Source organism: Mandrillus leucophaeus, unplaced genomic scaffold (genome assembly GCF_000951045.1).
Source record: "Mandrillus leucophaeus isolate KB7577 unplaced genomic scaffold, Mleu.le_1.0 Scaffold109, whole genome shotgun sequence".
In the NCBI taxonomy this organism is placed as follows: domain Eukaryota; kingdom Metazoa; phylum Chordata; class Mammalia; order Primates; family Cercopithecidae; genus Mandrillus; species Mandrillus leucophaeus.
Window position 1 is genome coordinate 1,013,316 of NW_012099098.1, and position 11,727 is coordinate 1,025,042.

An 11,727-nucleotide genomic window follows, 5' to 3' on the forward strand; every position below is an offset into this window, starting at 1 on the left:
CGCGCGCGAGCTGGCTGTGTCTGCGGAGGAGGGGGCTGGCGGGGTGGGAGCGGGTGGAGTGGGGCTCGAGGAGGTGGCGATGGTGGGGAGAAGCCGTCCCACGGGGCTCAGGACCACGGTGATGGGGTAGGCGGGTGCCGATGTTATTGACACCCGGGGCCGGGAGAGGGTTGCGGTATTGAAAAGGGGGTGTGAGTGGGGAAGTGATGGGCGCAGAGAGAGGCTGAGGCTGAGTGTGGGAGGATGGAGCCGCCAGAAATGGAGAGAGGGAGGGATTTGAAGGAGGGGCTGTTGGCAGTGTCTGGGGGGCATTGGCAGTAGGGTGGTTGAATCTTGCCCCTGGCAGGATTGGAAGTAACTTGGAAGGATGGGCCAAGCGAGTGTGGCAGGCTCTTGGCAGGACTGGGAGTGCAGCTGTGAAAGCTCCTCGTGGGCCGTGGCTTGGGAGAGTAGCCGTGGATGGAAGGGGAGCAGGCCTGACCCATAGTGGGGACCCCTGGCCTTACTCTGCTTTCTGCCCCTAGCCATCATGTTCAACCAGCAGCAGCAGCAGCAGCTCCAGCAGTTACAGCAGCAGCAGCTCCAGCAGCAGCAATTGCAGCAGCAGCAGTTACTGCAGCTCCAGCAGCTGCTCCAGCAGTCCCCACCACAGGCCCCTTTGCCCATGACTGTGAGCCGGTGAGTTCCTCCTCCGGGGGCGATGGCTTCAGCCTTGCCACTCAGACCCATGTCTCGGAGGTCCCGATCCCCATCCTTTTTCCCAGTGCCATCTCCATTTGAGTCCTGGAGATCACCCGTTCCAACCCCAAGGAGTCCTCTGTCTACCACAGAGTGGGGCGGAGAATGAAGGTGAGAAGTCTCGGGGAAGAAGGAAAGTCTGACTTTCCAAATAACCCTCTGACACCCCCTCCCAACACACAGGGGCCTCCCCGCACAGCAGCCCCAGCAGCCGCTTCTGAATCTCCAGGGCACCAACTCAGCCTCCCTCCTCAACGGCTCCATGCTGCAGAGAGCTTTGCTTTTACAGCAGTTGCAAGGTATGGATGGCCCCAGGCCTCTTCTCAGTCTCTTTTAGTGTAGCTCCCTAGCAGCCCATTGCACTAAGTCTCAACTCCACCCAGCAACCCTCAGAGGGAGCTATTCTTGGCATCCTAGTTCACTCATGAGGACACTGAGGCTCCAGGAGGTGAAAGTCCCTAAGCTGCTAATTTGAATGCAGATCTGTCTGATCACAGAGGTGTGTCCTTGGCGGCGGTGCTGGCTCTTTGGGTGGTACTCAGCACACTTCACGCACATTCAGATTAGATGCCATTTGACAGATGAGGAAGCTGAGAAGGGAAATCATTTGCCCTGCATCAGCAGTGGCTAAGCTGGGCCGACGCCTGGGCGTCTTGACCATCCAGATATCTGAGTGGTTGTCTCTAGCCCTGTGCATTAAGCCTGTGGCTTTGTCTCAATTTCCCAATATGGAGAGCAGTCTCAGCTCTTCCTTCCAAGATGCTGCTCCTTTTTTTTTTTTTGAGACAGAGTTTTGCTCTGTCACCCAGGCTGGAGTGCAATGGTGTGATCTTGGCTCACTGCTACCTCCGCCTCCTGCATCCGGTCCAAGCAATTCTCCTGCTTTAGCCTCCCGAGTAGCTGGGATTCCAGGTGCCCACGACTACACCCAGCTAATATTTTTTTTTTTTCTGAGACGGAGTCTCGCTCTGTCACCCAGGCTGGAGTGCAGTGGCTGGATCTCAGCTCACTGCAAGCTCCGCCTCCTGGGTTCACTCCATTCTCCTGCCTCAGCCTCCCGAGTAGCTGGGATTACAGGCGCCTGCCACCTCGCCCGGCTAGTTTTTTGTATTTTTTAGTAGAGATGGGGTTTCACCATGTTAGCCAGGATGGTCTCGATATCCTGACCTTGTGATCCGCCCGTCTCGGCCTCCCAGAGTGCTGGGATTACAGGCGTGAGCCACCGTGCCCGGCCAATTTTTGTATTTTTAATAGAGATGGGGTTTCTCCATGTTGGCCAGGCTAGTCTTGAACTCTCGACCTCAGGTGATCCACCCGCCTTGGCCTCCCAAAGTGCTGGGATTATAGGTGTAAGCCACTGTGCCCAGCCAAGATGATGCTCCTGATTCTACTGATAACCCCCTAAAGAGAGGTACAACCACAATCCCATTTTACAGACAAAGAAACTGAGGCCCAGGGGGGTCATGTGCCCAAGATTACATAACAAGTCGGTATTGATTAGATGGTGGTCACTCTGTGGACCTGTCAGGGCCACATGGGTGTGGACAGTCTTGGGAACTGACTTAAAAATGATAAGCAGGTAAGTAGGGAGAGAACCACACACAGGGACCTGCCACATATACATATACATTTTCCTTTTCTTCTTTCCCATTTAAAAAATTACAGTCTTCGGCCATGGGCTGTGGCTCATGCCTGTAATCCCTGCACTTTGGGAGGCCAAGGCGGGAGGATCACATGAGTCTGGGAGTTTGAGAACAGCTTGGGCAACATAGTGAAACTTTGTCTCTATTAAAAATACAAAAATTAGGCCAGGCGCAGTGGGTCACGCCTGTAATCCCAGCACTTTGGGAGGCCGAGGTGGGCGAATCACGAGGTCAGAAGATCGAGACCATCCTGGCTCACATGGTGAAACCTCGTCTCTACTAAAAATACAAAAATTAACTGAGTGTGATGGTGTGCGCCTGTAGTCCCAGCTACTCGGGAGGCTGAGGCAGGAGAATTGCTTGAACCTGGGAGGTGGAGGTTGTGTTGAGCCGAGATCATGCTCCAGCCCAGTGACAGAGCAAGACCCTGTCTCAAAAAAAGAAAAAAGAAAAATACAAAAATTAGCTGGGTGTGGTGGCATGTACCTGTAATCCCAGCTACTCAGGAGGCTGAGGCATGAGAATTGTTTGAACCCAGGAGGCGGAGGTTGCAGTGAGCCAAAATTGCATCACTGCATTCCAGCCTGGGTGACAGAGCAAGACCCTGTCTCAAAAAAATAAAAAAAAAATAAAAAAAATCACACTCTTGACCAGGTGCAGTGGCACATGCCTGTAATGCCAACTCTTTGGGAGGCCAAGGCAGGAGGTTTGTTTGAGGCCAGGAGTTCCAGATCAGACTGGGCAACATAGCAAGACCCTTTCTCAAAAACAAAAGAATAAAAATCACACTCTTTAAAGTGGGAAAAAAGGTTAAAAATGGAGATAGGAAAACCCGCAGTGTCATCTGTTGACTCACTCACCACCTGAAGAAAACCACTAGTCAGCATATTTGTCTGTTTCATCCCATTTTTCTTCTAGGCACAGACGTGGGGATTTGTATCTGATGATGGTGATTGATATAAGTCCCAGGCTGTACCTTGTTTCTTTTTCACTGAATAGAATGGCATGATCATTTACCATAGGATTTCATCATCTGTGTTAAGATTATTTTTAATACCTGTTTAATATTGCACCAGAGGGCTATGCCTTTGTTTATCTAAACCTTCTTAGCTGTTTGGCTCTTTCCTTTTTTTTTTTTTTTTTTTTTTTTTTTTTTTTTTTTTTTTTTTTTTTTTTTTTTTTTTTTTTTTTTTTTTTTTTTTTTTTGTTTTTTTTTTTTTTTTTTTTTTTTTTTTTTTTGTTTTTTTTTTTTTTTTTTTTTTGCTGTTTTAAGTAACCCTGGGATGAATATGATGTTTGAAAGTGTTTTCTCACTGAGTGAGGGGGGATGGATGTTTTATGGCTCTTGATAAGTATTGCCAAATTGCTTTCCTAAAGGACTGGACCAGTTTGCAATGCCACCAGCCACGTATGACACTGCCGGTCTCACCATGCCCACGGCAACACTGGGTATTATATGCTTTTTATATATATATATAAACGTATATATACATATAATTAAGTTGGTTGGCAAAAAGAAGCTATGTCATGAATGTTTTAATTGACATTTCTTGGAGTGCTAGTGCAGTTAAACATTTTATATTTGTCTGTTGAACATTTTATTTCTTTTTGTGACTTGTCCATGTCCTTTGTTCATTTTTCTTTTAGGTTGTTTCATCTTTTGTCTTACTGTTTTTAAGAGCTGGTTGGCTCTCTGCATATATGTATATATGTATTTGTTTCAAGTTAATGTTAATTGAACATTTACTATGTACCAGGCACATTTGTATATTTCACTGAATCCTCATAAAACATTGTGAGGCAGGTGCAATTATTATCCCCATTTTACAGATCAGGGAAATCAGGCTAAGCAGGGGGAACTGATTTGTTCAAGGTCACAGAGCTCGTACTGTAGAGTCTGGATTTGAACCCGGCACTCACAGCACAGCTGACCCATGCTTTAAGCTTTAACCACTGTGCTTCCCATCCCAGCACTGGGGCAAGAGTTCCAACTGCCTTTCATCCCTTAAATACTTCCCAAGCTCTGGGCCTCCCCTGAGGTGCAGAGCTGAGTTAGATGATGTGAAGCAGAAACCAGACAAGGAGTTGGATGTGGTGACTCACATCTGTAATCCCAGCACTTTGGGAGGCCGAGGTGGGCGGATCACCGTGAGGTCAGGAGTTTGAGACCAGCTGGCCAACATGGTGAAATCCTGTCTCTACTAAAAATCCAAAAATTAGCCAGGCATGGTGGTGGGTGTCTATAGTCCCAGCTACTTGGGAGGCTGAGGCAGGAGAATCACATGAACCTGGGAGGTGGAGGTTGCAGTAAGCCAAGATCGCACCACTGCACTCCAGACTGGACAATAGAGCAAGAATCCCTCTCAAAAACAAAACAAAACAAAAAAAGCAGACAAGGAAAGTATGTAGCTCGTCCTAGAACTGGAAGCTGGGGCCTTTGGGGACACAGTCTGCGAAGGTCTCTTGGAGGAGAGACACCTATAGGGAGGTCTGAAGGGTGAATGGGAGTCAGCGGGTATAACAGCCCAGGCAAAGGGAACAGCACATTCAAAGGCCCTGAGGCAGGATGTCTGAAGGACTGCACAGGGACATGTGACTGGAATATAGTGGGGACATGTGGGGAGAATGTCAAGAAAGGAGACTGGAAAGGTGGGAAGGGCCAGACCATGCAGTGAGGAATGGGCTTTGCTGCCCAGCAGCAGGGAGCTATGGAAGTGTTTGGGCAGAAGGGAGAGATGAACTTAGAATATGGTTTGAGAAAGATGACTGTTTGCCGCCATCCTGTGCAAAAGCTGTGGCTGGAATTCAAGCAAAGGATCAAGCGGTTTTGGGAGGAGGCAGGGAGTGGGAGTGGGGATGGAGCAGGAAAGTCAGATTGGGAAGAGGCATAGGAGACAGAGTTGATAGGATCTGGGGATGGCTTGCATGGGATAGGGCAGAGAGAGGGAGGAATGAGGAAGACCCCAGAATCCTGGCTGGGGCAGTAGGTGGATGGCGGTGCCCCTCATAGAGACCCTGGGCAAGCTGCACCTCCACTCTGTCTCTGTTTTGTCGTTGGGAGAAGTAACACCCACCCTGATACCTGCTGGGCCGAGGGACTGAGGCAGTGTGAGGAACGGGCTTAGCACAGTGCCTGGCTCATAGTTGCTGCTGATAAAGGGTAGCCGGTGGGGGTAGGGGTGGTGTCCTATTATCCCAGGGACCAGCTCTCCTGCTGGTTCTCCTTATGGGCTGTGCTAAGTCTCTCACCTATAGAGTCTATGGCAGACTCTAAAGCATGCCTGAGGGTGAGCAGGGTTTTGGGGAATGCTAAAGGCAGCACCCCCACCCCTAGCTGGGGCAGAAAAAAGCCCTAAATCCTCCTTCACCACCAGTTGCCCAAGGTGAGACTGAGCCTGAGCTCTAGTCTCTTCCCTTCAGCTGCCCTTGGGTGGGAAGGTCCCTTTCAATTAATTATCTGGGATGTTCTCATGATGCTCTGGGGCACTGACACCTGACCCTCCCTTCTGCTACCTGACCACAGTGTGACCCCTCTTCTCCTCACTTCTTGCCTGCAGGTAACCTCCGAGGCTACGGCATGGCATCCCCAGGCCTCGCAGCCCCCAGCCTGACAACCCCCAGCCTCACACCCCCACAACTGGCCACTCCAAATTTGCAACAGTTCTTTCCCCAGGCCACTCGCCAGTCCTTGCTGGGACCTCCTCCTGTTGGGGTCCCCATGAACCCCTCCCAGTTCAACCTTTCAGGACGGAACCCCCAGAAACAGGCCCGGACCTCCTCCTCTACCACCCCCAATCGAAAGGTGAGTGATGGCTGGGGTGGGTCAGGTGGGGATGGGAGTGGGCGGGAGAGGACCCTGGGTGTCAGCCCCAGTGCCACCCGCTCTGGCTCAGCCTGGGCCTTCGAACAGGTCACACTCCCTTTATGCCTCAGTTTCCTCATCTGTAAAATGAGGGGGCAGGAATGGACTTGTTTAGTGTTTCCTAAACTTCAAAGATTCTTGTATCACTGAAGGGATTTTTGCCATGCACAAATGCTACCCTTTACTTAATGTTTCTCTTTTTGAGACAAAGTTTCGCTCTTGTTGCCCAGGCTGAAGTACAATGGTGGGATCTTGGCTCACTGAAACCTCCGTTTCCCAGGTTCAAGCGATTCTCCTGCCTCAGCCTCCCGAGTAGCTGGGATTACAGGCATGTGCCACCCGAGTAGCTGGGATTACAGGCATGCGCCACCACGCCCAGCTAATTTTGTGTTTTTAGTAGAGATGGGGTTTCTCCATGTTGGTCAGGCTGGTCTCAAACTCCTGACCTCAGGTGATCCTCCCACCTCAGCCTCCCGAAGTGCTGAGATTACAGGCGTGAGCCACTGTGCCCAGCTTAATGTTTCTTTTAAAATTATCAGTGTGGCTGGGCCTGGGGTCTCATGCCTATAATCCCAGCACTCTAGGAGGACGTGGTGGGTGGATCACCTGAGGTCAGAGGTTTGAAACCAGCCTGGCTAATATGGCGAAACCCCTTCTATACTAAAAATACAAAAATGTCGCCGGGCATGGTGGTGCACGCCTGTAATCCTGACTACTCAGGAGGCGGAGGCAGAAGAATTGCTTGAACCCAGGAGGTGGAGGTTGCAGTGAGCCAAGATTGTACCACTGCACTCCAGCCTGGTGAACAAGAGTGAAACTCTGTCTCAAAAAATTAATAATTAAAAATAAAATTATCGGGGCATGATGGTGCATGCCTGTAATGCCAGGGACTTGGGAGGCTGAGGTGGGAGGTTTGCTTGAGGCCAGGAGTTAGAGGCTGCAGTGAATTACGATCATACTGCTGTACTCCAACCTGGGTGACAAAGTGAGACCCTGTCTCAAAAGAAAAAAAATAAATAATAATAATTCAGCACTGCTCAGTAGAAATAAAATACAAGCCATATATGTAATTTAAAATTTTCTGGTATCCACCTTATAAAGTAAAAAGAAATGGGCTAAATTAATATTACTAACTTATTTAACCCAATCCCATGTGAAACTATTATTTCGACCTGTCATCAATATAAAAAATAAGACTTTTTACATTCCTTTTTTAAAAACTACGAAATCTTCACAATCTGGTGTGTTTCTGATACTGACCTCTCAATTCAGCCCGGCCAGTTTCAACTGCTCTCCCGAGGCTGTGGGGCGACTGTGTGGGAGAGCATGGCTTTGAAACCAGTGAACTTCCTTTCTGTTACATTTGTTTTGAAAGGAAACATTTCGTAACCTGACATTCTAAAAACTATCTAAGTTAATTGCCATTCACAGAAGTATAAGAAATTGCTGGGCGCAGTGGCTCACGCCTGTAATCCCAACACTTTGGGAGGCTGAGGAGGGCAGATCGTTTGAGGTCAGGAGTTCGAGACCAGCCTGGCCAACATGGTGAAACCCCGTCTCTACTAAAAACACAAAAATTAGCTGGGGCCTAGTGGCGGGTGCCTGTAATCCCAGCTACTCAGGAAGGCTGAGGTAGGAGAATCGCTTGAACCTGGAAGACAGAGGCTGCAGTCAGCCGAGATCATACACTGCAGCCTGGGCAACAGAGTGAGACTCCGTCTCAGACAAACAAAGAAACAAACAAACAATAGGAAATGTAACTGGGGTAGAACAATGCTATAAAATCCTAAGCTATGTGCTGTTGCCGGGGCTATAGTTTCCAGCCCGCAGCCCCCTGGCTCCTTGTGTGTTTGAGAGGTGTTTACCTTTTTCCTGGCGTAAGCAGGAGATCTGCAAAGGGCTCACCTCCTCCCTAGACTGTCCTGTCCCTGAAGGTCCCCGCAGCTCCTCCCTCACACACTGCTCCTGGGTGCATTCCAGGGCAGGGGCAACGCCACTTCTGGAGGTGAGGCCTTTTCCTCCAGCGAGCGGCCCCGCCTCCAACCTTCCAACGGGCCTGTTACCACAGATCTGGTCTAGTGTCTAACCTGTCCTGCCCTCATTTTTTCACGTATGGAAAAACCCAGGCTCAGAGATTGGGGTGGGGTTGGTCCTGAGTCTCACAGCTGTCGAGGTGGACCCAGAGCCCAGGTCTCCTGACTCTCAGGCTGGTGCCTGTGTCGTGCAGGGTGACAGCTGGGTAGTTTCTGAAGGGCAGAATCCTGATATGTCCACATTGCCATTCCCTGCTCAGTGCTCATTCCTTGGGCTTAGCAGGAGGGAGGGAAGGAGGGAGGGAGGGAGGCTGCAGGCTTCTGGTGGCCTCCTGGGGTGCCCTGGAACTGGCCAGAGAGGGCTGTGTGTTCGTTTAGCAGACATCTGGAAGTCCCTGCAGGGGACTCCCTGGTGCAGATGACGTATCTGGCCTGGCCCCCCCTGAGGTCTTGGACAGGAATGGGGAGGGCGGTGAGAGATATTAATGCAAATAATGCTCCAACCAATTAATTAAGACTGTGGAGGCCGGGTGTGACAACTCGTGCTAGCACTATGGAAGGCCAAGGCAGGAGGATCACTTGAGCCCAGGAGTTCGAGACCAGCCTGGGAAACACAGTGAGACCCTGGCTCTATGAAAGAAGAAGAAGAAAAAAAAGAATACAGAAATGCCACGAAAAGGAAGTGGGTTCTGAACCCATTCTGGAGTCAGGAGGGCTTCCTGCGAGAGGCTCTAAGTGAAAGCCTGGGGTCAGGGACGGGCCTGGGGCTTGACCAGAGAGAAGGCCAAGGGAGATAAGCAGAGAGGGCTGGTTGCCGGGGCATGGCCGGGGCAGGGAGTGTGCAGAGGCCAGGTTGTGCAGGGAAGGGGTGGGTGTGCAGAGGGTTTTCAGGCTTGGCGTAGGGCATGCACCAGGGCTGCGGGAAGCCATGGGAGGGCTTTAAGCCTGAAAGAAGAGACATGATCAGGTTTGCATTTTAGAAGGACCCCATTGGGCCAGGTGCGGTGGCTCATGCCTGTAATCCCAGCACTTTGGGAGGCCGAGGCGGGCACATCATCTGAGGTCAGGATTTTGAGACCAGCCTGGCCAACATGGTGAATCCCCAACTCTACTAAAAATACAAAAATTAGGCAGGTGTGGTGGTACGTGCCTGTAATCCCAGCTACTTGGGAGGCTAAGGCAGGAGAATCACTTGAACCCAGGAGGCGGAGGTTGCAGGATTGTGCTATTGCATTCCAGCCTGGGCCACAAGAGTGAAACTCAGTCTCAAAAAAAAAAAAAAAAAAAAAAAAGAAGGACCCCACTGGCTACTTCGTGGAAAACTGGGTGGGAAGTCAGGTCAGGAGGTAGCACCATGGCCAGGAGAAGGCTTTGTGTCCTCCAAACCTGGGTTTATTTAACAGAAAACTAGGTAGAGTCCCCTAGACACCATTGCCGGGACATTTTTACTAAGATCATCCACTCGGCAGCTCTGGGGTTAGGCCCACCAGAGGTCCTTGGGGCCTATCATCCCCTGGAGGATGGGGGCAGCTGCCCTTGGGCAAGGGGGTACTGATGGGGTGGGTATCGGATGTCAACATAATTTCTGAAAGGAAGCAGGATTCTTCTTCTCAGACAATGCCTGTGGAGGACAAGTCAGACCCCCCAGAGGGGTCTGAGGAAGCCGCAGAGCCCGGGATGGACACACCAGAAGGTGAGGGAGGGAGGCTGCTGGCCCTTCAGAGGGACATGGATGGGGCGGGGCCGGTGGGCGGGTCAGCAAGTGATAGAGGCATGTGTGGGAGGCTGGGGTTCTTGGTGGGAAGGTGGGAAGCCCAGGCCCTATCTCATGGAGGTCAGAGATGCTCTCCCCAACATCTGAGTTCCCTCGCTCATGCCTGCATTCCAGACCAAGATTTACCACCCTGCCCAGAGGACATCGGCAAGGAAAAATGCACTGCAGCACCTGAGCCTGAGCCTTGCGAGGTGTCCGAGCCGCCAGCCAAGAGGTTGAGGAGGTAACTGATGCTGAAGACCTGACCTGGGCCTGGGTGCCCTGCAAAGGCAGGGGTGGCAGTGGCAGCGGCAGAGGGGGTTCCCCAGCCTGTAAGTGGTAGAGCCAGCATTAGAAGCTGAGTCTTGGGCTGCGTGCGGTAGCTCACACCTGTAATCCCAGCACTTTGGGAGGCTGAGGTGGGTGGATCACCTGCAGTCGGGAGTTTGAGACCAGCCTGACCAACATGGAGAAACCCCTTCTCTACTAAAAATACAAAATTAGCCGGGTGTGGTGGTGCATACCTGTAATCCCAGCTACTCAGGAGGCTGAGGCAGGAGAATTGCTTGAACCCAGGAGGCGGAGGTTGCAATAAACCGAGATCGTGCCATTGCACTCCAGCCTGGGCAACAAGAGCTAAACTCCATCTCAGAAAAAAAAAAACAAATAATAACAACAACAAAAACAAAAAAGAAACAGTCTTGGGCTGGGCATGGTGGCTCATACCTATAATCCCAGGTTTCACCACATTGGCTAGGCTGGTCTCGAACTCCTGACCTCAAATGATCCACCTGCCTCAGCCTCCCAAAATGCTGGGATTACAGATGGGAGCCACCATGCTCGGCCTAGTTTTGGCCTTCCTTGGGAGCCCCTGGGGCCTCTTTGAAGACATGACTGGGATTTTCTTTTGATCCTTCCTAGCTCAGAAGAACCCACAGAGAAGGAACCTCCAGGGCAGCTACAGGTGAAGGCCCAGCCACAGGCCCGGATGACAGTACCGAAACAGACACAGACACCAGACCTGCTGCCTGAGCCCCTGGAAGCCCAAGTGCTGCCACGATTCCAACCACGGGTCCTGCAGATCCAGGCCCAGGTGCAGTCACAGACTCAGCCACGGATACCACCCACAGACGCCCAGGTGCAGCCAAAGCTGCAGAAGCAGGCACAAACACAGACCTCTCCCGAGCACTTAGTGCTGCAACAGAAGCAGGTGCAGCCACAGCTGCAGCAGGAGGCAGAGCCACAGAAGCAGATGCAGCCACAGGTACAGCCACAGGCACATTCACAGGCCCCAAGGCAGGTGCAGCTGCAGCAGGAGGCAGAGCTGCAGAAGCGGCTGCAGCCCCAGGCACGTTCCCAGCCCCCAAGGCAGGTGCACCTGCAGCTGCAGAAGCAGGCCCAGACACAGACGTATCCACAGGTCCACACACAAGCACAGCCAAGGGTCCAGCCGCAGGAGCAGCCTCCAGCGCAGGTGCCAGTACAGCCACCAGAGCAAACCCATGAGCAGCCTCAGACCCAGCCACAGGTGTCAGTGCTGGCTCCAGAGCAAACACCGGTTGTGGTTCATGTCTGCGGGTTGGAGATGCCACCTGATGCAGTAGAAGCTGGTGGAGGTAAGTGAGCACTGGCTTCCAGCTGGTCTGGTGACGGGACAGCTCTGCCCAGACCCTTCATTCCTCCCCTGACTGGGTGCTG

At 51.6% G+C, this 11,727-nt stretch overlaps 1 protein-coding gene across 4 annotated transcripts in view; it reads left to right on the forward strand.

Annotated features, from left to right (window-relative positions):
• The window catches only part of CIZ1 (CDKN1A interacting zinc finger protein 1), a 46,789-nt gene that overhangs the window by 15,374 nt on the left and 19,688 nt on the right, over positions 1-11,727 (forward strand). The window contains exons 2-9 of one of the 4 annotated variants that reach the window (XM_011987953.1): positions 525-678; positions 922-1,037; positions 3,759-3,830; positions 5,939-6,183; positions 9,876-9,969; positions 10,165-10,273; positions 10,951-11,293; positions 11,450-11,645. In XM_011987953.1, the coding sequence (XP_011843343.1) occupies positions 530-678; positions 922-1,037; positions 3,759-3,830; positions 5,939-6,183; positions 9,876-9,969; positions 10,165-10,273; positions 10,951-11,293; positions 11,450-11,645 (1,324 nt within the window). In that variant the 5' untranslated portion in view covers positions 525-529. Of the gene's footprint in view, positions 1-35; positions 119-522; positions 679-921; positions 1,038-3,758; positions 3,831-5,938; positions 6,184-9,875; positions 9,970-10,164; positions 10,274-10,950; positions 11,646-11,727 lie in introns of those variants that run through there. The other 3 variants (XM_011987939.1, XM_011987947.1, XM_011987961.1) reach the window with 3 other exon arrangements.